The 27,999-nt window shown below is 39.2% G+C and overlaps 1 protein-coding gene across 2 annotated transcripts in view; it reads right to left on the reverse strand.

Moving 5' to 3' along the window:
• EXOC4 (exocyst complex component 4) overlaps positions 1–27,999 on the reverse strand; it is a 698,015-nt gene that overhangs the window by 190,810 nt on the left and 479,206 nt on the right. For both annotated transcript variants that reach the window (XM_010947518.3, XM_074367038.1), the window contains one exon: positions 18,363–18,582. In XM_010947518.3, coding sequence (XP_010945820.1) covers positions 18,363–18,582 — 220 coding nt within the window. The remainder of the gene's footprint in view (positions 1–18,362; positions 18,583–27,999) is intronic.

A 27,999-nucleotide genomic window follows, 5' to 3' on the forward strand; every position in this document is an offset into this window, starting at 1 on the left:
ACTTCAAAGAAATAAAGTCCATGTGATCTACATCAACAAACAGATTTTAAAGGTGAGCCTAACACACTAGCCTGAGGTTCCTAAGTCCTGATTCTAATCTTCCCAGAAAGCCATCGTCACTATAGAACGGGGGTACTGCCACAAGCCCTCCATGGCTGATATCCTAAAACTCAGCAGTACTATGAAATCATCACCAGCTTTGGTCTTCACTCCTTGTTGACTTCCAACTCTTGTGCCCAGTTCTCCACTACCAGCAGACCAATAGGCAAATGCTGAACGATCTTGCCAAGGAAAATACAGTGAAAATGAATTTATTAGGAGCATACTTTTTTCACCCGAGCACAATCTTCAAAGCAATATGCTGCACTGTCATTATCTCATTACAGTAATTTCAACACTTGCTCCTGTTAACTTATTAAAAAAACATTTTAAATCGTTTTCTTCATTGCAGGCACAACAAGCTATCTCATTACTGAAATATGGATCAGTGCCAAATGATAAGGCAAAGGATGTGATAAAAGAAATGCACATATGCAGGAAAGAGTCAGAGTTGGGAAAGAGGCAGCCGTGTAACAGTATCTAACTGTAAACCACTGCTTGCCAAACCAGAAGTGGTTTTTCCAATATTGTCATCACTATTTTGCCATAACAGTGCTGAAACATTATGCCTCTTCCCTTATCCTAATTCCTCTACAGGGAAAAGATACCATTATTTAGTTTAACTTTTTTTTTTTGCACATAATAACTCGGCAGAGCATAAACTAATCTCTACCCATTTCATACATATTCCTAACACTGTAAAACAATCCTACTTAAACATATGGGTGAAAACTTTCAAGTTAAAAAAAAATACATATATCATTTCAAAGACATTGTCTAAAGCAAGGGCTGGCAAACTATGGTCCTCAAGCCAAATCCAGTTGCTGTATCTTTTGGTAAGTAAAGTTTGACTGGAACACAGCCATGCTCATTCGTTTACATATCATCTATAGTTGCTTTTACATTACAGTGGTACAACTGTTCAAGCAGAGACCACATGGTTCCCATATCTGGCCCTTTACAGAAAAAGCTTGTTGGTCCCTGGTCTACAGCACTGCTATTCAAAGCATGGTTCATGAACCAGCAGCATTAGCATCACCTGAGTGCTTGTTCAAAGTGCAGAACCTCAGGACTCAACCAGAATGACTGAACCAGGCTGTTCATTTTTAAAAAGGTCCCCTGGTAATTAACATGAATATTATAGTTTTAGAAGCACTGGTTTAAAGCATACAGTCCTAAAGATAAATAAAATTACAAAAAAGAGGCAGGCTTACCATTAGACTCACAATATTTTATGACTAGACAACAGAGAAGAGAGCAGCTTGCAAAGATTTTCTTATAAAGATGAAGAGGTAGAAGAAGGAGGTAGATTGAAAATTACGGGAAGCATCAATATTGCATGTGAAGGGGAGAGATTGCTAGCATCAGCTTATACCCCTAGAGAAGATGGGACGCGACTAAACCACTTTCACTCCGATGGCTAGGTTTTTTCCATATGACAATCATTACTGCTGAGAGCAGGTCTAGGCTCCCTAATACTCTCCCTAGTGCAAAAACAAGTATATAAGAAACAAATTTGCCGATTTCAACCAAGTCCATTTGGTTGTCATATTCATTTCCTTTTTAAATACTCCATTTTCCCTGTGTAACAGGAAAACTGTTTTTTCAGTAAGGCAAATGGATTATGATTTGCTCCCTGAAAATAAACATGTTATAAATTCCACTCTAAAGCTCCATTTTATCCTGTGTTATTTGTGTTCCATTTCTAACAGGCATATGCCATCATTTTGGACTTACTTTAAGGATCTGACAAGAGATGAAGACCATTTTTCTCTTTGAAGTTACAAAGCCTGGTCCATCATTGTGTTTATCTAAGTTTCCTAAGTTCCTGAGTTGGCGAGTTTCACCATTTCCAAACTACACACCTCCAAAGAGAAAAGAACAATATATACAGAAGAACAAGAACCACTGTGTGACCTTCCCTTCCAGTCAAACAGACGGTGAAGTTCAGACTTGTGAAAAGCACATGTTAGAATCAGAATGCTCACTGGAAAAACAGCTTCGTGAGCTAGAAAAAGATGTCGGGCAGTCAGTCGAGAGAAAAAGGTATTGCTCCTTTGATAACAACTTTCAGTTGCTTAGAGACTGTTACCTTCTGCCCCTAAACACTCCCCACTTTAGGCCAACTGGACTCAGCACACAGAAAATACATTCCAGCAAAAGGAATCCTTTAAGAGTTTTCAGACTGGACCATCTTTAACTTCAGAGGTGACAAAGTGACTTCTGTCACAGAATTTTATCCCTTTTACTACCTCCAAGTCTTCCAATGAAACCTTACAAAGAAGGAATGTGGCTGCTAGTTTATGGTCTTTTTCCAGAGAATCATGGGATGTCATAGCTAGAAGGAAATTCTGAAGAGGCACAATACCCTTTATTTAGATGAGAAATCGTGGCCCAGAGAGGTTAAGTGCGCTGCCCAACGTCCTATCACAAGTTGGTGGCAGATCACTACGATGTACAGTCCTATTGCAGTTTCCCCCCAAGTCTCTGAACTTCTTAACACTTAGTCTAGTGCCTGGTACACAGGAGTCATTCAGAAATTGTTTGTTCAGCTGAATAAAGATCCCTGAATTTCAGGCCAAAGTTTTTTCCATTGCACGATGCTTGTTCATGTTTAACAATGGATTAATCTCTCTTTTATCTGCCAAAAGAATCAGAAGTCACATTTCAAATTATGCTTTTACACAGGTATAATTAAATCTTTAAAAGGTGGGATGGCAAAGAAATTAGAGGCTAGAGCGTAACAGACATTTTACAACTTGCAGATGCCAACAGCAGGCGGCCCACCCTACTCCACCCCCCTTCCCCCACAGTATAATGGCAATTATATTCCAGGGTGAATAATATAATTATCTAAATGAAACCAGTGAGGAAAAAAAAAGGCATGCAACATAAAAGGATTAGCTGCTCAAGGACTAGGAGTTGGAGGAGGCAGAATGATGGATCCAGGCTGACATTTTCATAAAGTAGCCATCAATTATTTAAATCATTGTGACTTTTCAGACAGTATTCGGGGCAGCAAGAGAAAAAACACTCTAAAGTTCTGAAAACCATAAATTAGAAGAGAGATGCTTGTTACTTGGTTTTGGAGTGAAACGTGCTCTGCCTTTAGAGAAGGGAGCAAGAGGAAGAGCAAAGTCATCTTAAATAGGAGGTGGTTCAAGAAGATGCTTTTCTGGAAGTCCAGGTGAACAAAGTATCCTTACAGTACAAGTGTGAGCGCTGTTAAAGTCCAAAGTAAAACAGTTACTCCATACATGAAAGGGCAGCAGGCTTTAAATAATACTGCAGGTAGAAAAGGAGAAGTGGGTCAGCAGGACAGAGACCTGGATTCTACTACTGGAGCTGCCACTTATTTGATGTCACCTGAGACAAGACACTTACCTGGCCGAGCCTGACTTCACGCATAGAGCTGGATTAAAATTCTAGCTTTAAAATTCTACTGGAATCTAGTCTTTATATGATAATACTAACACTAGCTGGGGGAAAAGTCATACTGAAGGTTAATGATACACAACCAGTCCTTTACCAAATAGAGGTAAGACTTACAAAGGATATGTGTTCCATGTATGTAAGCTTGGTTACAACACTCCCTGTCTATGTTATATTTCTGTCACATAAGTAAACCAGCCTGTGCCTATATGTACAGGACTTGAAAGAAGGAAGGAAGTAAAATTAAAATAAACCTCCAATTTTTGCCAGTACGTGAAGTGTTTGCACTTGCTAAGCTGGCTCTAAAGCAATGGATTGTTTCTACCCAGGTGCAAGGTTTGCAGTTGGGTTAGTAATCATAAGGTCGGTCTGGTCAGTAGTTTCACGAACCAATTAGCTTGGTTTTCCCTAGGAACAGCTAGTTGAGAAAGAGTAAAAAGAAGTTTCAATCCAGTCACTTATGATTATTTCTATAAAACTACTCCATAAGAAAGCAGACATTATAAATATATAACTAATCACATAAATATTTAATGAGTGCATTTCAGACAAATACATGTACTATAGCAAGAGATTTTAAAATATAGTTACCCAGGAACTAATTAAAAACATTCACCGACTAAATTGTAACAGTATAATTTACAACTTATCTCTGATTATTTTTGTTTTTCACTTAAAGAGAAATCTTTAATTTTCTCTTACTTATGTTCTGTGCATCAAAAAGTTTCTGATCACTTGCAGCTTACAAATTTCTTGTCATGCTGGGTGTTCCAGAAAGTTCTTTCTCTACTTAAAATTTTGCTCCTCTGCCTAACCTCCCTCCTATTACTTCCTCTATAAATAAAGAGGACTTGTTAATCCAATCAAGACTCTGAGCTTGTGGTCTATTTTAATATGTAGGTCACTGAACATTCAGGAAGGTTGTGCATGTGCCTCCTCTTGGCATTCCATCTCCCAGGCAGTGAACACTTTCCTTCTTCTTCTATTCCACCCTCTTCACCACTGACTGCTGGTGAAGTCAGGCTCCAACTGGTCCAGCTGACCCAGCCATCTAACATTCAAAAGTGTGCAAGCTGGAAACAAGAGACCTCTTAAGGGCCCCGTGGCATCTGTTCCTAGAAGCTTAAAACAAAAACTCTTCTTGAAAGACATAGTGACAAAGTGAAATTTCATTTCCCATGTGGCTAGTTCCTTTGGGTTTAGCTCTTCCTATAAGAAATCACTGGGGGAGGAACCCCAAATCCTGGAATAAATGTTCCTGTTGTTAACTATGAATGACTTGGTAAAAGAATTTTATCTGCTCTTTTGATCTATTAATTCCAGGATTCCAGACACCTAAAAGTTCCTATACCCTCTTTTTTTTCCTTATGGGAAAGAGCTGGTTTTTTTTCACCCTTACATGGATTCCCTCCCCTACTATTTGAGAAGAAGAAAAATATATTAAGTTCTGGAGGAGTCTGCCACCAGTGAATTCCTACGACTCTATTTTCAGAGTATTTTGGACCACCTGACTCATGATCTTTACTGTAGCTGTAACAATACGTCTTCAGCAAGTTGATTTTATTTTGGGGTGGGGGGTTGGGGGTCGGGGGCTAGAGTTGGAGGGAGGGTGTTTTCCTGGAAAAGAATGCTAAGTACTTTTTAAATGGAACTTAAGAGTAAGTTTTAAAATAGAACCTAAGAGTAAATTTAAGTATTTTTACTTTCACCTTTTTCTTAGATATAACAGTTGACTTATCTTATTCATACATTCATTAAAGCACTTAGCACATGATACACTTGTTTATTTGTAAGTCTGTCCTCACCACCACTATAACCCTATTCATCCGCACAACTTCTAAGCACAGTTAAAAACAACATCCAACTGATCTAAAAACTTATGACCACACAAAAACCTTTATGTGGATGTTTATAGCGGCTTTATTTGTAATGGAAGCAATCAAGATGTCCTTCAACAGGTGAATGAATGAATAAACTGTAGTATATCTGTATCATATCCCACATCCATAATCCATACCAGACAATATTATTCAGTGATGAAAAGAATTGAGCTGTCAAGCCATGAAAAGCCATGAATCAATCTTATGCATAGTGCTCATTTAAAGCAGCCAGTCTGAAAAAGCTAAATACTGTAGGACTCCAATTACATGAATTCTGGAAGATGCCAAAGTGTAGAGAGAGTAAAAAGATCGTGATTGCATGGGAAGAGGGGACAAGCGCTGAGTAGATGAACTAGAGGGAATCTGGGGAGTGGTAAAAACCATTCTGTATGCCGCTCTAGCGGTAGATTCATAACATCATGCATTTGTTGAAACCCACAGAACTTTAAAGCACAAAGAATGAATCTTACTGCATGCAAATTTAAAAAATTCATTTAGGAGGTTGAGGGATCCCAAGATGAAGTACAGAATGTGACAAAACAATCTAGCCATATTACAAATATGCAAAGCAACCTTCTTGAAAGAAATGTGGGAGAAAAAGGTAATCTGACCTAAGTAATTTTGGAAATAAGGAGAATCTTTAAAACTAAAAGAATGCATGCAGTTCTAAAGATAAATAAAGTTGCAAAAAAAGAAACCTGATCAACACTGCCTCAGCCAGGTCATTAAGGTTAACAGACAGTGATAAGTCAAGTTGACAGCATATACACTGGATGTGATACGCAGAGAAAGGCACTTTACTGTGGTTTTCCTCCCGAAAACACCCTCTCAGTCAAATCGCTAGAAAAACAGCAGATTAACCATATTGCACGATATTCTACAACACATCTAACCTGATGTCAAGGTGCTTTGAAGAAAGGAAAGTCTGAGAAACTGTTACATCCAAGAGGAGCCAAAGGAGAAAGGACAACTGAACATAACGTGGTACCCTGGGTGGGATCTGGGAACAGAGGACGTTAGGTAAGAAACAACGCAATCTGAGTAAAGTATGGACTTTAATGAACAAGAATGTATCAATACTGGCTCATTAATTGTAACAAATTCACCACACTAATATAGGATATTAATAACAGGGGAAACGGGGTATAGGATGTGTAGGAACTGTATTATCTTTGCAGCTTTTCTGTAAATGTAAAATTTCTCTAAATGAACTGCTTATTTAAAAAATAATATTTAAAGCTACTTTCCTTGGCCAACAAAATAGGTTCACTTTTACCCAATCCCTGACTGTAAGCCAGAGGACATCCTTCAACACAATTGCTGGCAATTTCCATTTTACCCATTAGCAAATGAGCACCTACTATGTGTCAGAAGTTTCTTTCGGCTCTAAAGCAAAACTCTAAAAGGATGGAAGCAAAGGGGATATTTCTTATTCGAGAGATAAGAAATTCACACACCATCCGGCCCACTCGCGCTTTTTCCAGCGAAGTCTTGGGAAGCCCCGGGCGAACGCAGCAAGCAAGGTCACCAGAGCACTTCTGCAAGCACCTGATAGGTAGCCATGACCTTGGAACGACCGAGGGGAGAACAAATTAAAAAATGCTTTGTGGAATAAAAAGGAAGAAGCAATTAAGCTCCTGCGGTTGAAATGGGGCAAAGAGAAGTAGTGTGTGTCCAGTAAGAAGTGGTACAGAATGGCTCTCCTTGAAGTGCAGCTATCTGAATTTGACTTTGTAGCTATTTGCAAGTGAATACTCAGGGTATTCTGGACTCCAAAGATATGCCCATCCACCATGGGAATAGCTGTAACTATGGAGGGGAAAAAAAAAGCAGATAAAAATGAGGAAGAAAAAGAAAAGGAAACTAGAAGCTGAGATGGATTTTTTTTCCCTCCTCAAAAGACTCTTCCAATACGTACAATCCCAAAAGGACATAATGACATAGATAACCTGTTAATGAGCTAGCTGCGTGTTGCCTTTTCCCCAAAGCAAGACTTTAACTGACAGAGCTGCAGTGTCTAAAAAGGTAATAAAGGAGAAATGTACAGCTTAATCTTTAAACAAACACGAACACGCTGCAGCCAAATGGATGCTCTTGTGGACAGAGGTGATGAAGGAACCCGTCCAGTCACTGCCTGTGAGGGCTCCGAGAGGGAAACCCATGAAGATTCATCCCAGAGCACAATACTTACCCCAGAAAGTAAGCCCGCCTGCTTCATCTGGCCAATTATGACAATCAGTCAAAAGAATGACTAACTCGGAGCAAAAGGTTAGGACTCAACAAACCTCAGGCAGCCATGAGGTTACTACCTGAAGCTTCTGCCTGGAGAGAAACACTCGCTGGAAACTTTGTCTTCCTTTGAAAGCTCGATTCCTGGATGACTAATCCCTGCCTTGGCTGGTCTCTGACCCCAGGCTCTCTGCCCTCTGAACTGCCAAAGCCCATTCTCCCTTAAAAGAGCATCCATTAGAGTGTGCCCCTTTGCGACTCTGTACCTCTGCCCACTTCGGAAGGAAACAGTTCCACCAAAATTTCAGACCTCCATGAGAGCTCTGTGTCCTGTTATCCTTACTTCTCACTCTCCAGTCCGTCACTCACCCAGACTGATCTGTCTCAAGAACACCCCTTTGGTGTCTTCACTTAACATTATTTGGGTCACTGTCTACTCAGCTGTCTCCATTTCTACATATACCACAATGCCCAGGTCAGGACCTACTCCTTGCCTAAAGTTTCTTTAAAAAAATAATAATAAATAATTTATTTATTTTTATTGGTTTTGGGGGGGAGATAATTAGGTTTATTTATTTACTTATTTAATGGAGGTACTGGTGATTAAACCCAGGACCTCATGCGTGCTAAGCATGCACTCTCCCACTGAGCTCTACCCTCCCCTTGCCTAAAGTTTCTTGAATTCTGTAGCCCTTAGCTGAATCCTCAACTCCTGAAATGCAACGCTTCTGAACCATCACACTCAGTGTTCAGTTATAAAACTGCCCTCTACAGTTCTCACGTTTGTGGATGTGTGGCATTCTGACTTCTAACTAAACTGGAAGTGACTGAGAAGTGGGAGTCATGCTTTAAATTTCTTCTGTATCTCCACACCTTCCTGTCCAGTGATAACACAAAGCAGGCGTTTAATGAGTCAACATTTATCATTTAGTTTTATTAGAACTTCAACAGTGGAAATTATTCAACTGTGTCATGTCACTCTTGTTATAGCAGATGTATTGGATTTTCACCAGCCCATCTTAGAGTGACTAAGCTAAGATGAAGTACACGCAAGTTTTTAAGGAGGACAGGATCCTTGAAAAGCATGAAGAAAAACAGCTGCTTTATTTGAACAGTTAATCTTAAAGGGCCATTTAACTTTCAAGCTAAGACAGTCTTAGAGATAGTCTTATTTCTCTCTCTTCCTCTTCTCACTAGAACATCTCTAAGCCAGAGCTGCGACATCCAGACAGGGCAAAAATTACTTAGGATAGGAAACTCCAAAATTCCCCAAGAACAGCAGTTCTCTGTCTATACTCATCTGGCTCCTACCAGTAATCTCACCAGATCAGCAATTCTGCTGCTTCCAAGAATGATAACTGTCATTTGCTGGGGCTGTCGAGCCAGCCTTTTCGCCTTCTTGGTATCTTTTGATGGGATGCTCTTCCTCTTCTCTAGTGTTTAAAGAAAAGAAATAAACCTGAAGATGCCTCTGTGAGCAAGTAAAGTCAAATATATTTCAGGGAAAGGCAGCTCTCTAAAGATCTAAGCGACGGAGTGTTAATGTGGTTCACTCCCTGTCAGCAGATCTGTCGTAAGTCATTACCTTCTCTCCTGCTTACTCACTGAGGAGTGGGCCAAGGCAAGATCAAAACAGACAGCAGCCAATCAACGTATCAGAATACTCACCCCCAAATAAGCCCTGTTTCACAGAACAGTCTAGGTGACAACTAAGATGGCCATCGGTGGGTCTGCCTTTACTTAGATAGAAAGTAAATTCAGAATCCTACTTTAAAACCCAGGGCTTATCCCTATATTGATGTCACTCTGAAATAGCATGGTACTCAGGCAAGTTTCTCAGTCCCAAGCAAAGCTGGTAAACAAGTGTCACTAACTGTAATTACTTTCTCATTCAGCAGTCCCTCGTGACTCCTCTATCCCTGGGGATAAGCCCTTCCAGCCTATTCTTTTTCAACTGACCTCATAACCCAGATATCATAAACGAATTCTTGAAAAGTTGCATCTAAATTAAAATCTGTCCCAAACACATTAGGAGAATTGATGGATTGCTGAAGAAAACATTTGGAATTTTAACTGACTTCAAAAAATAAAAACTTGAGATCATTATTCGTGTAGAATGTACAGGGTTGGTTGCAGATGATTTTCTGCAGACAAAAGAAAAATAATTTCTTCATTTCTAGCCCCTCTGGGCTTTCTCCAAAAGCCCAGCTGGCTATACTATACGGAAATCAGTTTAAATAAACACACACACACACACACACACACACCTCTTTTCTTCGCCCCTCTTCTTGATTGGCAAAAAGCTACTTACAGAAGTCTAGTTAACCTGAAAATTTCTAAGAAAACCAGCCAACTCGACAGGAAGATCCTATTTCTTCTTCATCCAGAGATAAGACTATAAAGATATTTGTAAAAATTCAAGTTGATCACATTGTGTGCCTATTCTGCTTGTATGTAAAAACCATCTCTCATTTGCTCACTCCACAGCCTTTTTCATCAACAGTTATGAGGACAAGTTCCCTGGAAGCATCATGTCAATAAAGGCAGTACTTATAGATTAAGCACAAGCATGAGCTGGTCCATTTCTTGTTCCACGACACCATTTAAAGGAAGCGTTTGGATGGGTATGTTTAGAAATTGAGCACTCTTAACAAACCAACTACTTTCCCACTTAATTTGTTTCTATTTATGTCCAGATTTTCTAAGTAAGATATTAAAAACCTATGAACACCAGGGTAAAGAGCTTAGGGAATGACTGGGAGTTTATTTCTGGGATGGCTGAAGAAGAATTCAAATTACCAGGTTTGGTTGTGCTATGAAACAAATTCAAAAGAGTGCTAATTATAGAATCTGGATGGCCGAGTATGTGGGCCTTTTTTCCCCAATCCTTTTGGATGTTTCAAATATTTTTATGACAAACTGTGGGAAAAAACTGCCAGGTTTTTATGTTGGTTGTCTAATAGTACATGAAACAAACTGTTGGGGAAAACTGGTGAAGCCTTTCATTTAATGGGAAATATTTTTTCATTTCTGTAGGTGTTTTCTTAGCATCGTTCCCTTTAATGCTAATGGATTTTCTGACTGATCATGTGGGTATGTGGATCAATAGTAATAACAGTTATGAGACAACAAGTCAACATGCAGGGCAGTTCAGAAGGTCCTGCTGAATCCATGACCCCACTGCACTCCCCACCTTAGTCTTACAAGGTAGTTTGAGCCAGCATCATTCTCGTTTTATAGATGAGGGAAGTGAGGCTCAGGGAAGATCAGTGACTTGGGCCCATCTAAGACCACTGAACTGACAAGAAGACCAGATCCCCATTTTAAAGGCTTTTCCCACCATTCAGTGATGAAATTTACATCAGTGATTTTCCTGAATGGTGACCAAGAATAACAACAAAAATTTTACAAAAGATAAGATGTATTACACTAGTAAGAGAATTAATAATACAAAATAATACAATTTGAAGACACAGATGAATGCTATGAGATTCTTAAAGTCCCCATTAATATGGAAAGATTTCATTTGCTCAGCTGTCTCAGAAGTAAACAGGTGAGTGCTGAAAGTCACAGTGACAATCTAAACAAAGACAAAAACAAAGGCATCTTCTACTCCATCTTCTTGGATAAAACCTGAAGCAGCCACTAGTGGTTGATTTGAGCCCCTCCTTGTGTCATGATGAGGTCAAACAATATTGCTAATGAATAAAGTAAAATTCAAAGAAAATAAAAACTGCACACTGTGTAAGTTAGTATTTCTTGAGGTTTAGATACACACTTTAGAATCAGATTATACTCTAAGGCTTCTTGGTTCTAAGACTTATTTTAGCACGGTGAGACCGTTAACACCACCTCTCAGAGCTTACAGGAGAGGGGGAAAAAAGTCAATTGATCAGCTCTCTTTTCAACCTAATGATTTTCATGATGACTTCCAGCAGACCTTAAATGGGACTAATCTATTTAGGCTGATAAAAGCTGAATCTATTCTGTACCACTGGCTGCAGTGGCAACAACTGGCCTTAATGCAAATACTGCTTAAATCTAGCATTCTTCATATTAACATAATTTGATATGATGAAAACAATATGCTGTTGCTGCTGGCCACACTTCCCTGGGAAACCAGCAAGAGGTTACTGGCAGTACTCTGGCCTAGCTGGGGAGATAATAGGTTTGGGCATCAGTGTAATTATCTCCGGCAAATCAGCATACTGTAAGCAGCTGTGTCTACCAACCTTCAATAAGGCTTAACTGGAGCTCCAGCAATCACTCAGCCAACCAAAAACTTCCATTTGGAACCTTGCTGACACCAGAATTCAGGCCATATCACCTTAACAGCAATACTTCTACACTGCTTCCTGCTAGAGGGTATTCAAGAAAAATAAAGCAAGTTGAACCTGTCTCATTCCATATAATTTGCTTCCAATTGTTAGCTATAGTGGGTTGAATAGTGTTCTCCCAAAATTTCATATGCAATCTCAGAACCGTGACCTTACTTGGAAATAGGGTCTTTGCCGTGGTAATTAAGGTAAGAGTTGAGATGAGATCAAGTTGGGTTAGAGTGGGCCCTAAATCCAAAGAGAGCATCCTTATAAGAGCCAGAAAAGGAAAAATGGAGAACACAGGAGAAGACCCTGTTAAGACAGAGGCAGAGATCAGAGTCATGCTTCCAGAAGCCCTGAAGAGTCAGGACCACCAGAAGGCAGGAGAAGCAAGGACAGGTCCTCTTCTAGGGCCCCGGAGGGAATGTAGCTCCTGTGCTCCACACTGTGAGACAATACATTTCCGTTGTTTTCAGCCACCAAGGCTGTGGTAATTTGTTATGACTGCCCCAGGAAACTAACACACTAGCTTTAACGGCTGGAAATACTGCATGCCACTTTTGCTGCTAACAAATGATCATTGAGTTGGCAAACTCCAGGAAAAAGAGAAAGGAGGTAAAACAGTATCATCTCTTGCTGTCACACCCGGGCAGTGTGGGCAAAGCACACGAGTTACAAGGTGGTGCCAGAGTACAAAGAACAGCAGTGAGTAAGCGGCAAGTGAGCGATGAGAAAAGATGCAGGGTGAAATCCAGACAGAGATGGCAGCGGCAGAGCCGCAGAGTTGGCAGACGCCAGAAGTCTGTACAGGTGAGAGTCAGCGGGCAGGTAACAGCCATCAGAGCAGTCAGTGCTGAGATCCACGCAGATGGGACCCAGGAAGGGAAGGAGATATGTTTTACAGTCATTACTCCATCTCAACATTAGAAATGATTCCTGTGTCCCTATGACACATATTCTATTATTTTTGTTTTACGAAGGAGGAAGCAGGTACAGAGAGGTTAGTGATTTGGGCCTGACCACAAAATTATCAATTGAAATGTCTGGGATTTAAATGTATTTGTATCTGAGGCTAAGGCTTACATAGCAAGCTTAGCTCAAAAACAGAGCCCTCTTGTTACACACCTTACTGAATTAAACAATGCTTCAATCATAATTTTTTAGGTACTTCCTCTCAGGGCAGTCACTCATTCAATGGAATAGAAAGATCCAGGCTAGCAGTACTAATTCTGGTTGCAGAGTTGGGATCATGGATCATTTGGGCAGCTTATAAAACTTGGATGCCCAGGCCCCACCCCTGATCTGGGCTGGGATCTGGGTGTTTTCAGAAAGGGCCTGGGTGATTCTAGTGGGTACTGTCTTTGAGAACCGTGGCTCATACCCCTTGAGGTAGCAATGGCAACTGTAGGGGTGGAGGAAGAGATGAGAGGGTGGGGTGTGTAGGCTGCCCCGAACCATTCCACTGCTCAGAAGTACTCTGACACATACTGGGGTGATGAGGGAAATGAAAATATGCTTTAAATGTTTCAAGACTGCCTACAATTTTCACTTGCAGGGTTGACGTTTTTTCCTCCCAGGAGACAGGGATTGAAGCCTAAGCATTAGGAAAGCTGTCTCTGTCTCACATCGCCCTATGTGAGCCAGAAAATGTACGTTCATCCTGTGTTTGGAAAGTACTCTGCAAAATTCAGCAATGTGCTAGACTAGGAAGTAGCTTCTGCTGCTGCCATAAATATTGTTTTTACAATTTCTGGGCCTGCATGAAACCGAGCTGAATAGCTTTTTTAAGTAACTGTGTTGTTCACCGCAAGGCTAAGGGCCCAGAGCATTAGGTCCTGTTTCCTAACCTCCAGCTGGAAATGGCGGTGTTATTAAAAGGCAACGCTTCTCAAACTTTAGTTGCAGATACTAACTACGATATGGAAAACAGATTAACAACAAGGTCCTATGGTACAGCACAGGGAACTGTAGTCAATATCTTGTAACAGCCTATAATGGAAAAGAATATGAAAAGGAAGGAAGATAGATAGATAGATAGATAGATAGATAGATAGATAGATAGATAGATAGATAATTTTTTAATTTAAACATTGTCACAAATCTTAAACCCAAGACCATGAATCTTATACTGTGGGGGGAAAGCATGCAGACATGCCCCTGTACTTTTCATTCACTCATCCATTTATTCCATATGGCCTTCTCTACAGCAGGCACGCTTGCTGGAGCTGGAGATTTAGGAGAGAACCACCTGCAACAAGTATCCAAGCTATTCCATCTGTTGGAAAGTGCCTTAGACACTGAGGCCAAGAGAGATGGTTAGCTCTTCACTTTTACTTCCCTGTGAGGCAATAGAGGGATTCGCATCTCTGACTCAGGTGAGGGTCTGGTTCCATTCCTGCCCCACCTCAATCTGTTATGAATTGATGCTTTTATAAAATAAATAAAAACGAATTAATAGAAAAAAACTTTTAAAATCCACAAGGATAAAAACGCAAGTCCCAATTTTTTTATTACTAGAGTCAACAGACAATGTCAAATTGCTTTTTAAAAAAACCCAGGAAAACAATGCTTACTCTCAAACTCTGGACATCTCCTAGCAGACTGGACACAAATAGCGTGCCGACAAGCATGCTCCTCAGGTTACACTTTGGGCAGAACTGGGTTAGAGCACGGACTCCGGGGTTAGGTTGCCTGGATATGAATTACAGTTCTAGTACTTGCTAGCTAGGTGACTGTGGGCAAGCTATTAACTTGTTTCTCTCAGTTTCCTCCCCATAATAGGAATACCACCTTCACAAAGCTGTTGTCAACGCATGTAAACATTTACAAGTCACTACACATAAAGCACTCAGAATAGCGTCCGGCTCATAGCAAACGCTACTGAAGTGTTTGTCACCACGACTACTGTTCGCTATGACGAGTGCTATCGTGGCCACCATCACTGCTTCTCCTGGTACTGCCAGTAGCACACCGCTGTACCATTCTGGGCCAACACCTGCACAGTTGTTTCACCTACAAAATGGTGCCTGTTAACTTCTTCCCAGATCCTGCCTTCCTTCCCTCCTGTGAATTCTGTGTCTAGAAAGTAAAATTACCAGCATGAAAGCATGTTATCGCCCAAGTAAACGCCCCGTTATGACTGACTGTCCACCCTGCCCAAATGCCATTTCAGAGAGGTAAGGACAAAGTGTCCTGGGGTTCTCTGCGTCTGCACATCATCGAATAAATACAAGCAGCACTGAGACAGCTGTCCGTCCACTCTCCCTGGAGAATCCAATTGGGCTGATGCTTTATGACACTGGGTGCTGCCCCAGGGGAAAGGCACAGTCCTTTCTACCCTGTGACCAAACAACAGTCTAGCAGAGAGAATGACTTTGAAAGACATGTAACTGAATACTTAATCCACTTGCATCTTTCACACATACATATTTCTCCAAGCATCCTTCTTAACAATCGTTGTAGATTCTCAGCTAAAATGTGTGAGAATTATTTCTCAATTCTTTTTCTTTAGATTACTTACCTACAATTAGCTGAGAATAAAAATATCAAGGAGACACTGAAACACATTTAAGAAACAGTAAAATTTGACCATGGGAAATTATACCAGAAAACAATTTACAATCATTATAAAGCAAGAGATGTTCTCAAGATGGGAAAGGAAAAAAACCAACCATCTCTTCATTTGCTTTTTTAACTTTCATAACTCTGAGAATATAAAACAAATTTATTGATAAGGTCTAACTAATTCACGTTCTCATAAAACTAAATTATGAAGAAAGAGAGGATAACAAAATAACCAAATAAGAAAGCAGGTGTTTCAGCTCTGAAAACAAATCTGATGTTTGATGAAAACAAGTTTGATGGCCTTAGTTTTAAGATTTATCCACATACATACAATTATCATATGCTGACAAGGTCAAAGAGACGAGAGGTAAAGTCAGAGTTCTTACCTACCCTCAGAATGAAGTAACTGCCTGAAAGAACAAGAGGCATATTGACATGTACCAATGGCTGGTGATGAGGTTGGGAGTGGCCTGACAAGCACATCGTTAGACCGACCAGAGATGTCACTTAGCCAGCAGTATGTGGCCCTGACATGGCCCAGACTATAGTCAGCTAGTTATGAGGTTTAATGTTTCTTTCTTACTCAAGTTGAAATTATCATGTTTAATAAGCCAGCATCTTTAGTTCCCAAGATTCACTCTGTAGTGCATTGTTTTTTTAATTCAGTACGCTAAGCATATTAAAGTTGCGCTGAATAGCACATAGCATGACACTTGAGGGAGATATATACTGAGAGGCTTTGTGATGGCGAGGAAATTAATGATATGGTCAGAGAGAAGATAAATGTAAACAAGTTTTTGTCACTCTCTGTTTCTCGTCTTCCCACTATGATTCTGCGGTTAAGACTCTCAAAACTTATTCACTGTGTCCATCCATCCACCACCACCAACTACACATATATACATTCATTCAACAAGCTATTTAGTGTCTTCCTACTGTCTGATGCTGTACTATACTTTTGGAACTTAATTTCTACTGGGAAAAGACAGAAAATAAACAAGCTAGAAAATAAATAATTACAGTTGAGCTAAGAAGGAAAAAAAGTGAAATGTTAAAATAGTGACTAACTGGGGAGATTTATTCAGGATCCCAACAAAAACCATAATTCCATTCAGATGATTAACTCAAGAAATGTTAATGAAGAGATGACGTACAGAGGTACAGGCAGCACTGAAAGAAGCAGCTAGGATGCTGAGGCACCCAGAGACCAGTAACAGCAGGAAGCTATCATTAAGGGGCAAGGAGAAGAAATGGTGGTGTCAGAGTCCAGTGAGAGCTCGAGCCACGGAAGAAGTGTCACCTGGCAGGATCTCTGGTGATGGATGGGGGCACCTGAAGCCAGAACCATGATCCAAAGTGGAGAGAAAGGAGATAAGAGCCCCATCTCTTTCTCCTCTTACCCCCCAACCTCCTGCTAGTGCTTCCTATGGGCAGATTCTGATCATAAGCCACCCGGCAAGGGACTTCTGATGATACAGTCCATAGAGTTTGGCTTCAGTGTTGAGAACAGATTGGGGGCAGGGGGCAGGGGAGAAGGGGAGAATGGAGACTAACCAAAGAAGGGTAGGATAGTCAGGAAGAGCTTCCCTGGGGAGGTGACACTGAAACTGACACTCAGAGAAGATGCCAGCCATGCAAAGAGCCAAAGGAAGAGTAACCCAGCAGAGGGACCAGTGAGCACGAGTCTCTGCCACTCACCCTCCTCTGCATCCCATTCTCAGTACAGATCCCTCACTAGGATCTAACACAGACTCACACCATCCAAATGAACACTCTCCTATGTTTGGTGCTATTATTCAAGTTCTGGGAGAAGCAAATGCCTCTATTCCACTTTCTGAATACCACAGAAGACTTTGCTTATAAAAAAAAGAATGCTCATAACTAGGACGCTTCCCTATGAAAGGCTTGGCATTTCTGTAATTCTAATGTACAAGGAAGGAAAAATCAAGGAGGATATATGTAAAGGCAGGTTAAAGCAGACAACTGAAGCAGCTATAACTCCTTTCCATTTATATAACTTCTCTTTGAAGAGCACGTCTCCCATTTTGACACATTCTCGTATCTTGCAACTTAATGTAAGACTTACGTGCCCATCATTCTCTTAAATGAAGAAACATTATAAAAAGTCAGTTACAATGCTATCATAGTTAATGTAGATCCGTAATTTAAATTCATACTAATTTTCTTTTAGTTTTATTTTTACCTCCACGTCATTGGCTTAAAGCATATAAAATAAATACCTTGAGCTTATTAATCCAAATATCTGACTAATTATTTTCTTCCTGTTGTCCAGAAACATTTTTTCTTTATACAGTGAAAGTAAAGTTTTTATATTAAGAAGATCATCACTGGAATTAAATGATTTGACTTTTAAAAGCCAGTTTGCTAGGTCAGTTCAAATTCACTGTGAGCTAGCCAAGTTATTTACAGTAAGTCAGCCCTCCAATGGTAGAGAGGGTTTACTGCTGGTCACTGAGGTTAGGCAGAATAACTTCCTTCCTGTAAATCCTTAATACTCCAGGACATGGTCACCACTGTAAAGAGAATTCCTTTCAAGGACAAATTCCAGGCAAATAGTGAGGAGCTGTCTGCATGTTAATGAGACTCACCGTCTCCCATATTCAAGGCTAACCACTTTTTTCTTAAAGATCTTCAGGAATTTCCATTATCTCTACATTAGTCCTTAATTTCCCTAGTGCCTATTTAATTTACTTCCTCTTGTTTTGTCCCCGATGGATATGGAAACAGATGGTAATTTTTTTTCTTTTTTCAATTTGTGACTCTTGCCAAGTCAATGAACACTGATGATAAAAACAGTAAGTGCAGGGAACGTTATTACCTGTAGGAGAGGCCGCTGCACCCCCAGCCCTTTCATGGTGTCTGCATTAGCGAGGATCTTCAAGGGATCAGATGTTTTAGTGACTCCTTCAATCTCCTTGTTGATCTCAGCCAAGACTTGATTGAGGAAGATGTTTTTGATGTACACGGTGAGAAACTCTCGAAGAGGACACTGTTTGGCTGGGCCAAGTCCCAGGGCATGCTCTATCTCCTGAATAAATCTGGAAGACAAAGCACAATCATTGTTAAATATATCAGAAAAATAGCTACGGAAATATGACCAAACACCCATGGTTGTATCTGGCTGTGGCTACTCGCATGGAGAGATGTGGGAAAAGCACCAGGATTCTACACAAGAACAAGTCATCACTTGATTATTCATCTACATATCTTTTTAAATACAAGTTATTTCACTTATTCAACAAAAACAGGATGAAAAAGAAACATGACTTCCAAACTACAGGGGGAAAGAGACAAAAATATGTTTTATCAATTCAAGAAGGAAATAAGAATATAAGCAGCAAAAGAAAGCATGATAAACAGAGAACAAATTGTGATGTAAAGTAAAAAGAACACCCCAAATACTATATATTTCTCATTATGATCTTTCCATGTATAGACAGAATTTTTTTAACACTTTTATTGTGGTATGATTCCTGTACAGTAAACTACACATATTTCAGATGCAGTTTAATGAATTCTGATAGATGTATATACCAATGAAACCACCATCACCATCAAGATAGCTAACATTTCCTTCACTCCCCAAGAGGTGCAAATTTTGAATTCCCAATGTATCCCTTCCTACCCCCTTTACCCCCTTGTAACCATAAGTTTATTCTCTATGTTTGTGGGTCTGTTTCTGTTTTGTAGATAAGTTCATTTACGTCCTTTTCTTAAGATTCCACATACAAGCGACATACGGCATTTTTCTTTCTCTTTCTGACAGAACTTTTTTAAAAAGAGAAAATAAAGGATATTCTTTAAATTTGTGATGATACGTGGGTTGGGAGGTCATAAAAGTCAACAGAATGGGAGGTGAGAACAAAGGAAAACTTCAAACTTATTTATAATGATCAATTTCCTTTATAAAAAAATTTAAAGCATAGATAACAGAATACTAACAACTGTCAAAAATCAGAGATGAGTATGTAGATATTTTTTATGTTTTTCTTCATACTTTTCTACATCAGTAGTTCCTGCTTTGCATGGTTCTGACACGCATAAATTTGAGTCCCTACAGTTTAGTGAATAACACCAGCAAAACAAGATTTGAACTCCAGTTACCACACTATATTAACTGTGAGTAATGGCATGAGGTACAAACTCCAGTGCTTCCGTCCAGAAATCTGTCAATAATTGGTGATCATCATAATCAATGATCAATCATGCCACCTCTCTCCAAGTCCATCAGTGATTGGCCACTGCACATCTATTATTCAGTTCACATACAGACAGCAAAGTGTATAGCTGTGTTGTCTCCTTGTCTCCCAGGGATAAACCCATGTGACGGTTTACACATGTAGATAATTGAAAAAAAGAACTGGCCAAAAGATAAAAGTACAGGAAAAAAAAAAACCTTAAAAGTAACACTTAGAATTAAATTTGAATTGAATGTAAATGGATTTACAGAAGAAGTAACTGACCCTGGGACTACTGACACTGGCCGCATTTGAGAGTCATTTGGAGCCAAACTGAGGGGGAACTTGACCTGAAAAAAGAAAAGGGCTATGATGGAAGAGATGAAGACATTCCAGAGAAAGTGATGCTGGCAGAAAAACGTTACCTTAAAGGAACTCTTGGAGATATTTCATGGCATTGAAAAACAAAGAATAAAATGCTGGCAGCTGATGCAAACTGAGAAGGAAGTACAACATTTCACCAGGGCAGAGAAAAGATGCTCACCACTGAAAATCATAAAGGATCCAACAAGGACCTGGCAAGCCCTGTTCAAATGACCCTTGGTGATTTTAACAAGGAAATAAAATGCTTTAATTCTCAATGTTTCGGAAGTTAGAGTGGACTAACACATATAAGTCTTCTCATTTTTTCAGTCCTGTATATATTTGTAACTGACAGTAAGACTTTTTAATGTTTTCACAAAATTTTTTTTAAAGTCATGAAACAATTGAGATTTCCCCCATTGAGTAATATTGCTTTGCATGGTGATTTTTACAGTTCCACAAATGCTTTGCAAAGCAAAGGTTGCCTTGTACTTTAAATTTTTCTCCAAAAAAAGCAGTAGAAGGAAAATAACATGAAACAAAATCACATGAAATAAAGACAGAAAATGAATGACTAATTGGGAAGATATATTTGCAATCTGTGTCACAAATGGCAGGTAGAGGAAAAAACCAAATGACTTAGTAGAAAAACAATCAAAGAACATGAAAAGACAATTTATAGAAAAAGAAATACAATGGCCATTATACCTAAGAAAAACATTTTAACTTCATTCATAATGAGAAAAATGAGAAGTAAACTATACTGAGATACGATTTTTTATACCCATGCATTGGCTGGATTCCAAAAGTCTGAAAACACATTCTGTTGGTTTCAGTGTGGGGAACGAGGCATTCTCATATATTGCTGATGGGAGTGAGAAATGTTATAGCCCTTATGAAGGGCAAGTTGGCACTGTCATTCAAAATTACAAATGCATCTCCTTCTGACCCAGAAATCCCACTTCTGGGAAATTCTTCCAACAGCTATTATCTGAATATGGATGAGATGATCTATGTATAGAGGACAGAGATAGGCGTAGCATTGTTTTCATGGCAAAAGACTGGGAACAAATAAAAACAAAAATCCATCAATTAGAGATCACTTAAATAAACTGGTGAATCTACAAACTGGAATACTGTGCAGTAAACCCAACCACCAAACATGGAAGTTTTTGATGTGCTAACGTGAAAAGATCTCCAGGATCTTTTTTCTTTTTAAATTGAAGTATAGTCAGTTACAATGTGTCAATTTCTGGTGTGCAGCATAATGTCCCAGTCATGCATATATATATATATATATACATATATTCATTTTCACATTACTTTTTATTAAAGGTTATTATAAGATATTGAATATAATTCCCTGTGTTACACAGAAGAAATTTGTTTATCTATTTTTATATATAGTGGTTAATCTCTGCAAATCTCAAACTCCCAAATTTATCCCTTTCTACCCCTTTCCTCTCAGTAACCATAAGACTGTTTACTATGCCTGCAAGTCTGTTTCTGTTTTGTAGATTAGATCATTAGTGATTCAGGATCCATACATAGTTAAGTGAGAGAAATAAGTATTTAGGAGTATTTATATTTACTATACTGACCTTTGTACAAGAATTATATAAATTCATTTATTTCTTTTATTATAAAGACGCCCTGGGAAGATTTCCAAAAACCTAGTAAAATGAGTACCTATAGGAAGCAGGGGTGGGGGTGGGGTCTGGCAGAGGAGTGGGAATAAGACTTCTCAATGATAACTTTTTATAATTATTTGATTTTTAAAAACTATGAAGTATTAGCTAGTCAAATAAAATTAAATCAAGACAACATAAAAATTATCTACATATATCAAAGACTCTATTTCACAAATTGCTTTCTAATTAGACCACATTTGAAGTTTGGTGTTTAAATGTTCCTTGAGTTTAGCCATTTAACCTAATAAAGAGTTTCCTTTACTTAATAAGTAAATACATCATGGTTAATCTTGCACATCACCAGTTAAACACTCCATTAACCTCTGGGGCATGTGTGGGGGGAGGAGGGAGGAAGGAGTACGCACAGGATTATCACAGTGAAAAAGTCACCCAGGAAAGGGGCAATTGAGAAACCATGAAAACCAGTAATGAGGTTCCTTTTGATGTTATCAACATAGAAAGGGAGGTAAAAGCCTGACCCAAAACAGGATATAATAAATCTCCAAGAAGGGAATGAATAGAAGAAAGCAGGAAAAAAATGAAGAAATAAAGAGAAGATAGTTAAGCATGGCTGTAATTTTAAGATCTCCAAATCCCACATCATGCTACGCGACCTCTTTTCATTTCACCTAACCTCAGAGAAATCCTCTGCCCAGGGGCATCTTGGTCTCCTTGTTCTGACTCTGAAAGAAAATCACTGTTTCTAACAATGAGTAAATACACCAATCCTCAGAATCTCTATTTATTCTTCTCAATGGGACTCAGAAGAGTTTTCTGAGCAGAAGTACTTCTTACCATTTTCAAAATCTTTAACAGCTATTAGGATGAAATTTCTAGTAGTTAACCTGCTCCTAAACGGAGTGGCAGAAGGTTCTAAATTACCCACATTTTTTTTCCCTAGTCCCTTATTTGCCTTTGGTGTCCTGAAAATATGAAATCACTCTGAGCAGCACCAGTGGAGGGGCTCCCATCACATTCAGCTGAATGATTTCTTTCAAATACAAATCATTCATCCCCTAAAGCACACACATCAGTCTAAAATGACACATCCAGGTTGATGCTGTCATCTCTAACTCGAGGGGACCCATTCAACAAGTTTCCAAATCTGCTTTCAGGGCTGTGAGGGCCCTCGCTGTGCACAAAGCATGAAACACGTGAGAGAGAATGAAAGAGACAAATTAGGGCTGTCTCACCAGCCTCTTCTTTGCTCTGATCAAAAATGAGAAGTAATCACATTAAATGGGCAAAATGCCCTTTCTTGAGCAGGAAGGACACAGAATAAAAGCTTTCCTAGGCATCCAGGAGGTAAATCATGCTCACAGTCACTGTGGGGGAGGTGGGGATGGTTTAGGGAAGCAGAGTGGCCAAGGGCAGAACATTTCAAGTAGGTATTCCTGAGTCTGAAGCTTGAATGTACAGTCTTGGGCAGGTTACTTAGCCTCTCTTGATCTTATTACCTGTGTATTCTGTAAAATGGATATAACACACAGGGATTGTTTTGATGATTAAATAAAGAAACAAAAGCTAAGTGCTCAGTACAGAGGCTGACACATGGTTAAGTAAGTGGTGGCTGCTGCCATCTGTATAATTACTATCAGCACATAAATCCTGATGAGGTTGGGGATTAGAGGAAAGTGTGATCTATTTGATGATTTTTTTTTTCACTTGCTGCTTTACTTTCCCATGTAATTATCCATGATTGTCAGTTTGGACCACTAGATTATTACTTTGACTATTTCAGCAACAAGCAGATGTAGGAATGACCCAAGCCCCACATGGTGAGGGCCAAATGTAAACTTCTCACTGCTGTATCCTCAGTGCCCAAGACTAGTCTACAGCTGGCACGCAGTAGCTTCCCAGGAAGTATCTGGTGAATGAAATATTGAATAAAATAATTCATAGGTCCTTTAACTTCAATCTATAGTTCCTAAAACTAGGGTGTGACTTCTCAGCAAATGATGCCCTTCTCCTAAGGATCTGGACTGGAGGTCCAAATACAAGATTTTTTAAAAAAGAAAGAAAATCATCCCATATCTCCACGAGAGCTGCCTCTGACTGAAAGAGTATTCTCTAGTCTTTGCCCACATTCTCATATTGTTTTTTACTTTATGCAATACGGTTATTCACATCACTTTATATTCTGCCCTTTCACGAATGTAATACTTGTAAGTATAAGACACATTCCATCATGCTAATGAACACAGCATTATTAACCCAAACATCTATTAGGGAACATTAATGCTGCTCCCTGGTTTTGTTATAGAGACTCCTACTGTGAACATCTTCCCTTTGCTTCTGTTGAATTATTTCTACAGGCTAAAATACTGGGAGTAGCTCCTCTTCATTTTTTCACGGGCGAGTCCCTATTTTGTTTCCCCCAGATTCCCGCAGTATGCTGCGCGACTCTCTTCACCTAGTAAGTACCTTAAAAATAATCTGTTGAATGGGAGACAGGGCAGAGAGTCACAGCTATAGAGGACAATCATCAGAAAGCCCAGTTTTTCCAACAATGCTCCTAATCAGCTCCACGGAAGTAAGAAGACATTGAATTTTTAACAGTGAAAAGAATCTCATTAGGAAAGAAAACACTTCACTTCAAAGTGAAGATGGAACACAGATGGAAACACTGTCGAAGGGGTATTATCTAATCTTGTGAAGTGCTTTCACACTAGGGATTTCCTATCCTTGAAAACGGTGAGAAGGCAAACACAAAGCACAGGTACATTTGTGTATATGGAAAGAGAGAAAGTGAGACTCAAAGGAAAGGATCTACGTAATGCTACATGCGGAGCATCTAATTACAGGATTTTGAGGAATCTTATTCAGATCAGCTTCCCAAACATAAAGCTGTAGAGTAGGATAAGCCAAAAAACAAACAGAGTGCAGGCAACATATTTTTATTGCCTTTGAAAGTCTACAGCATGGATCTTAGTTTCTAAATTCTAATATTGCTATTTGTAAATAGTTTAACCAAAGGTTTTATTTTCAGATTATCATCAACCAGGGGGCCTCCAAAAATCTGTACATATGCAATACCTCTATTTTTAATTTACTCTTTCTTAAGCAAGTATGTGTCCTTTGGAATGCATAAACGAGCACACAGTACCCACACCTGACCAGTCTTTTCAAAATTTTTATCCTGATTTGATTTCTATCCAGGAAAACTGTAAACTAATTAAAATTTCACTCAAGCATCCCAGGCCCCTTGCTTAGCCCAGACTCCTGAACACAAATTTCATCTCACTGTAAAGCTCCATTTCTTCCATTTTATCTCAGCCAAGAATTACGGCTGCTACCAGCTGGAAATATCCTTGAACACAGAGGGCCTGGATTATATTTTAGAAGCTGCAATGAGAGTACTATTCAGTTGAATAAAAATAGTTGCTCATGGTAAGTAAGTATTCCTTATATTCACAGCCTAGTAATTAAAAAAAAAATTTCTGTGGCCAACATTGCCAGTAATGGGACAACCTGACATCATGTGCCACTTGACAGAGAAGAACACAGCATCACTTCTCTGATATTCTTGCCAAAAATGCATAACCTGTATCCAATTATGGAGAAATAGCATCTTTCCCTAAAACCCAAATACAAAAAGCAAAGGTACAAATTTCAGAAAACTCAAATTGAGAATTCTGGCTTTTGGAATACAAGGAATTCATTCCCGGCTCTCTCATGAACAATACGTCACTGTTTATTGCTAATTCTGTTGTTAATATATACGTTTGTATATAATGTACATCACACAACATAAAGTATCTTCATTCTTTTCACTCTGATATTTCCTGATTTTGTTGTACATTACCACACGTATGTTTTGGTAGCTTAGGCTGAATAATGTACATGAGAATCTTTATCTGAAAGGCTTGTGATTTTTCATCTGATCCCAGGTTTTAGAACCAGTAGATATGTCTGATTTATCCCTCTGAGCTCCTATATCTTGCAGAATCTCACAACATACCATTTCCACTAAAGTGTCTTCTAATCTAGTCTTGCCTCTCTGCAGAGATGTACCAAGCTCACCTCCACCAAGAAGCTCTGAATCTCTTCTACTAAGTAGCAGTTTTAAAGACATTAAAAAAAATCTGAACCACCTTCTCCCCTTCATTTTAGTTCAAGGTTTCTACGTGAGAAGTTACAAGACACTGACGAGTCTTCAGCAGCTCTGAAGTCATCAAGCATATTCAAAGGTAAGTCCCCATGTCACCTTGCTCACTGTGCAGTACCCCACTGTCAGGTTATTACACGTACATTTAATAATGTCACAGGACACAGATATTTATAAATATCTACATAAAAAAACAATTCGCAATAAACAATGAGGCACTGTTTACGACAGAGACATGAATGAATAAATAACTTGTGCCCTCAAAGTCAGAATTCTGAATTTGAATTTCCTGAAATCTGGCCCTTTGGTTCTGTTTTGGTTTTATGGAAAGACTGCAAACAACAGCAGTGACAACAACTTGACAGCGTGAACAACATGTTAGTTACCAGGAGACCAAAAAACGCACATTTTCGCCTTAAATCCAATAAACAAATTATCTTGAGGCCCAAAATGAGAATGGAACATTGACTGCCAGATGCAGAACTTTTCTGGGGAAACATGGGTCTGTGTAAAAAGATGCCAAGCAGCACTAATAACAGCCCTGCATGCTGACGACACTTTCTGCTCATCATTCTAAGAGAAATAGTGGCCTTTTTGAGAACACAGGGCACTCGAAATCTCTGCCACGCTTGATTGGTATGAAAAAAAATCAATCTGCAGCCCAAAGTAAAATCCACTCCCAGACACAAGCCCATCCTTGCACAAGGAGCTGTGACCAGTTAGCTGTACTCAGGTAAATGGGCCTTTGGAATCAAACCCAAGTGAGGCCATGCAAAGGCTGCAAACATCTCGGTGCTGGGGGTGGAGGGGGAGCGGTGTGTGTATAGCTCAGTGGTGGAGCACGTGTTCAGCATGCACGAGGTCCTGGGTTCAATCCCCAGTACCTCCACTGGAACAAAAAAAAAGTAGCTGCCTGGCAAGGATGTCTCCTTTATGACATATTTCTTTCCTACTCAATTACTCTCCGATACAACATTTAAGACACAGAGCAAACTGAAAATAACTTGGGCAAAGATGGAAAGAAGCCTCAGAGGAATTGATTTGAGATATATTCAACTTCCTGGGATTATCTGACTCGAAAAAGATCATTTAGCAATGATTTACAAGGGACTCATTCAGAAACAGCAGCAACAGGCATATTTAATACCATAAATCAGTGGAACATGAAAACCGAAGAAAAATCCATAAAGGTTAATGCACTTTGGGGCACATTTGCCTCTTAACTCCTGGGAGTGAGTCATCGGCACATCAGGACGAGGTGCCCCCATCGGTCTGTAATTGTTCACGCTGAGTGTAACTACTTTCTGTGACTTTGGTATATAAAGATTTTCTGGGCAAAAGTGCACAATAAGCTCATTGCAGAGCCCACACCCCTAGGAGACAATTTGCTGAACTAATAAAATAAAAAGGGATTTGGGTGATCTTATTTGTAATGAGTAAAATTCATGCCTAGGAATAGAATAGAAAAGAGATAAAAATCATTAAGGAAAGGCAGAAAAGAATATTAGCTATGAAATTTGAACTCTGTAGACTTGTAAACAAATTTAACTTTTGAAAATCTTACAATGAGTATATTGCAGGTGATTTGTGACTACATTTAAGTGTTCCCTCCAGACTGAAAAGTACTTTAGGTAAAATGAAGTAAGCCTCTTTACAATGACAGCTGTTTACATTTTTCAAGCATATAATTTGGAAATTGAAGTAACTCAAATGCTAACTCTTAATACCAAGCAATCTTTAACCAAAAAAATCATATAAATAAATAAGGACTATTGATATAAAACGCAGACAAAATGATAATACTGCTTTTCCAATAGACCTGGAATTCTGTTCTTATCCTTTGCATTTATCTTATTTATAATAAAATAATTTCTCCTTTTTAATAAAAGATAAGGTTGTCAAAAAATTTTTCAAGAAAGCAATCACAATTTATTATAAAATATCTATAATATCACCTGGAAACTTACATGTAACATATTAAATACACTTTACTTGGGGCATTCCATTATCAGTTTAGCAAGTTTTTCACCTGTGGCTATGTCAGTAGGAGCTATGCTAATACTTGCCAACAGCTACTGAGTTCCCACCACGTCCTCACAGAAGAGGTTTATGTGC

The sequence above is a fragment of the Camelus bactrianus genome, chromosome 7, assembly GCF_048773025.1.
Source record: "Camelus bactrianus isolate YW-2024 breed Bactrian camel chromosome 7, ASM4877302v1, whole genome shotgun sequence".
NCBI lineage: Eukaryota > Metazoa > Chordata > Mammalia > Artiodactyla > Camelidae > Camelus > Camelus bactrianus.